Genomic DNA, 3,028 nt, shown 5'->3' on the forward strand with positions numbered 1-3,028 from the left:
AATGTGAAAGTCCAGTTTACGTTAAAAGTAAAGAGACAAATGTTGCATACATGTCATAACTTTTATTAGACATATAGATTGTAACTTTTTTTGGTTCGTACAAACAGTTGTGTTGATTTTACAGAAGAACCAGTTACAAAGGTGCTTGAAATGGAAAAAATAAATAAAATTGTGGCGAGTGGGGCGGGGCCGAGAGGCGTGGGAACGAGGAGTGAGGCCAGGTGTAGTGATTGAAGATGAGCTGCACCTGCGCCCCACCGCCGGTATCGAGTCCCACGTAGGAGATGGAAGGACATAAAACTGGAGCGACTATAGTGAAGGACGAGAGAGGACCAGGCCTGGGACATTATTTTATGTTTGCTTTTTATTTTGTGCGCACCAGTCGTCCGTGAGGGGCTGGTGTGCTGTTTTGTATTTATTTGGAATATTAAAGTGTTTTGATTGTGCGCCGGTTCCCGCCTCCTTCTTCCCGATGAGTATGGAGTGTGAATATCGTTACAAAAATAAAACTACAAAAATATTAAGCGAACATATTTAATCACATTGCACACATCAACAATCACTGATTTTCAGAAATGTACCATACTAATACTTCACGGATTTGCTCTGCAGTAGAACTGGCCAGGTCAAGCGGCTCGGGTGTAACAAGGGTACCTTCATCATCTGCATGTTCCTGAATTGTGTCTTCCTCCTCAGACATCTCTGCTCTGCTCTGCTCCTGTGGGAAATCCAGCTTCCAAGACTCACAAAAGTTGTGTAGCACAATGCAAGCTGCAACAACAAACTTAATGTTTGTAGTTTGACTATCATTGCGCTTCCTTAGGCAGCGCCATCTGCCCTTTAGACGGCCAAAAGCATGTTCCACATGAATTCTTGCCCTACTCAGACATGCATTGAATTGCAGTTGGGGCCCTCTTGCAACTCCTTCTGGGAACGGTTTCATGACATTACGAGAGAGGCTATAAGCAGAGTCAGCCACAATCAGCACAGGAATGTCAACACCCTGTTTTGTCTTGGTGAGTGGTGGAAAGCAGCTGCCATTTTCCAGCTTTGCATGTAGTTTTGAGTTTTGAAAAACAAAAGAGTCGTGGCACTTCCCTGGCCAGCCAACATCAAAATCTTGAAACATGTACTGGTGGTCAACCAAGCCCTGTAGTATCACGCTGTACCACCCCTTTCTGTTGTAGTAATCAGTGTGAAAGCTGGAGGGTGCTAGGATGGGAATGTATGTTCCATTCAGGGCCCCTGCACACATGGGAAACCCTGACTTCTCTTGAAATCCTTTGATTATGGTTTTCACGTCTTCTTCACTTTTTGGCATTCCAATAAACTTCCTTTTCAGTTGGCAGAGACCCTTACAAACCTCCCAAAATACATCACAGGCAGTGCTCACCCCAATTCCAAAGAGGTTTGCAACATCATGGAATTCAGTGTTACTTGCTAACTTGAAAAGTGTCAGGGCAACCCTTTTTTCCAAACTCACTGTGGTCTTCATGGTTTGTCTTAGTATGTAAGGATGAAGAAGGTCACAGAGATTTAAGAAGGCCTCCTCTGGCATTTTGAAGTTGAGGTACCACTCTGTTTCCCCAAAATGTTGCAGCACATCTGTCTCCCAGAAGGTGCTGGTGCGCTCCTTCTTAGCAATTGGTGCAGTTGTCATGCTGCAAACTATATAAAAGTACATTTTAGGTATAACTTAAAAACTGCCATTGAACACAATTTATGAAATTTGTTCAAATGTATTTTTAAATTAAGTAGTTTTAAATTTAAGCACTTTGAAATATAAAGTAAAACGCCCTAACACATTTAGTGTTTTGTAAACATTTGATAAAAATTGTAGTGTGAAAAAAACTAAACATACATTTATCATCATGATTTGATAGAACTAGGTTCTTATAATAAACCCACTGGAATAAAAAGTTTTAATTTATACAATTTACACGTTATGTAATTAAATGCAGAAATGAAAGTAATCTTACCTGAAACTAATATTACAGTAGCCAGTCTTAACAGTTTACGTGATTTGTCTCTTCTTGTTGATTTAATTTTTTTATTTCTTCACAGTGTAGGCCTACCAAACACATCTACATCCATTATCGGTGCGCAAAAAGCAGAAACTTGAATACCGGTGCGATATAGCGAGAGATTGTACGGTAGTTCACCAAAACACACAAGAAAACGCGTTTTGGAAAAAAAATTTTTCGGAAATCACAGACATTCGCATTCGGACGGAATTAGATTTCTCTGAGGACCACCGAGTTTGACGAAAAACAATTGGTAATTTGCTCTGGAATTTTTACAGAGGTCGTGTGAGAAAAAGACAGACATGGCAGATTCGGACGGGATTAAAATCTCAAAGTACGTATGTGAAACAGAAATTTCTCTAACGTCCCCCTGTGAAACTAGTCCCGTCCAAATAGGGCTATAGACATCATATAATTGATTTATTTGAGCACTAGAAAATACAATAAGAATAACTGGAGTAAGAAAAATAAGAATAATAAGAAAAATACAAAAAAAGATTTAACTTTGTTTGCCGATTACAGGCATCCATGAGATTTCTAGAAATGCAGCATTTACAATGAATTATGATGCAAATAAGTGCTGATGTGCTGAGATGCGTTCACTTTCATAGCCGTGATCATACAGTAATTGCGAGCTGATTTGGGGTGATTTGCACTCAAACAGATGGTAATCAGGCAGATACATTCAGATTCAACATAAAACACACTCTCACATATATAAAAACTGTTGAAATAAAAAAAAAACGAAGAAAAAGGCAAACGCTGTAAGTTCCGCCTCCATCAGCTGACAGAGCACGCCACGAGGAAGCGCCAACATTCTAATATAATATATAATTCACCTATCTTTCATTCTTTTTTCGGTGGATCGCCTCATTCTGTTTGTGACACTGTACGCTGCAAAACCATGCCGTTTTTTTACTACCAAGATGCAGTTTCCGACCGTGAGTTATTCCATAACGGATGCAAACAGTTCTGTCGCTGAAGAACTGAAATGTAAACAAAGG

The 3,028-nt window shown here is 39.8% G+C and overlaps 1 protein-coding gene across 1 annotated transcript; it reads right to left on the bottom strand.

Annotated features, from left to right (window-relative positions):
* Nucleotides 1-559: 559 nt before the first annotated feature.
* LOC113080454 (protein ANTAGONIST OF LIKE HETEROCHROMATIN PROTEIN 1-like) lies at nt 560-1,660 on the bottom strand. Its single transcript, XM_026252627.1, has one exon. The coding sequence runs from the start codon at nt 1,658-1,660 to the stop codon at nt 560-562; it is 1,101 nt and encodes a 366-aa protein (XP_026108412.1).
* Between the last annotated feature and the right edge of the window lie 1,368 nt (nt 1,661-3,028).

The sequence above is a fragment of the Carassius auratus genome, unplaced genomic scaffold (assembly GCF_003368295.1).
Source record: "Carassius auratus strain Wakin unplaced genomic scaffold, ASM336829v1 scaf_tig00031378, whole genome shotgun sequence".
Classification (NCBI taxonomy): Eukaryota; Metazoa; Chordata; class Actinopteri; order Cypriniformes; family Cyprinidae; genus Carassius; species Carassius auratus.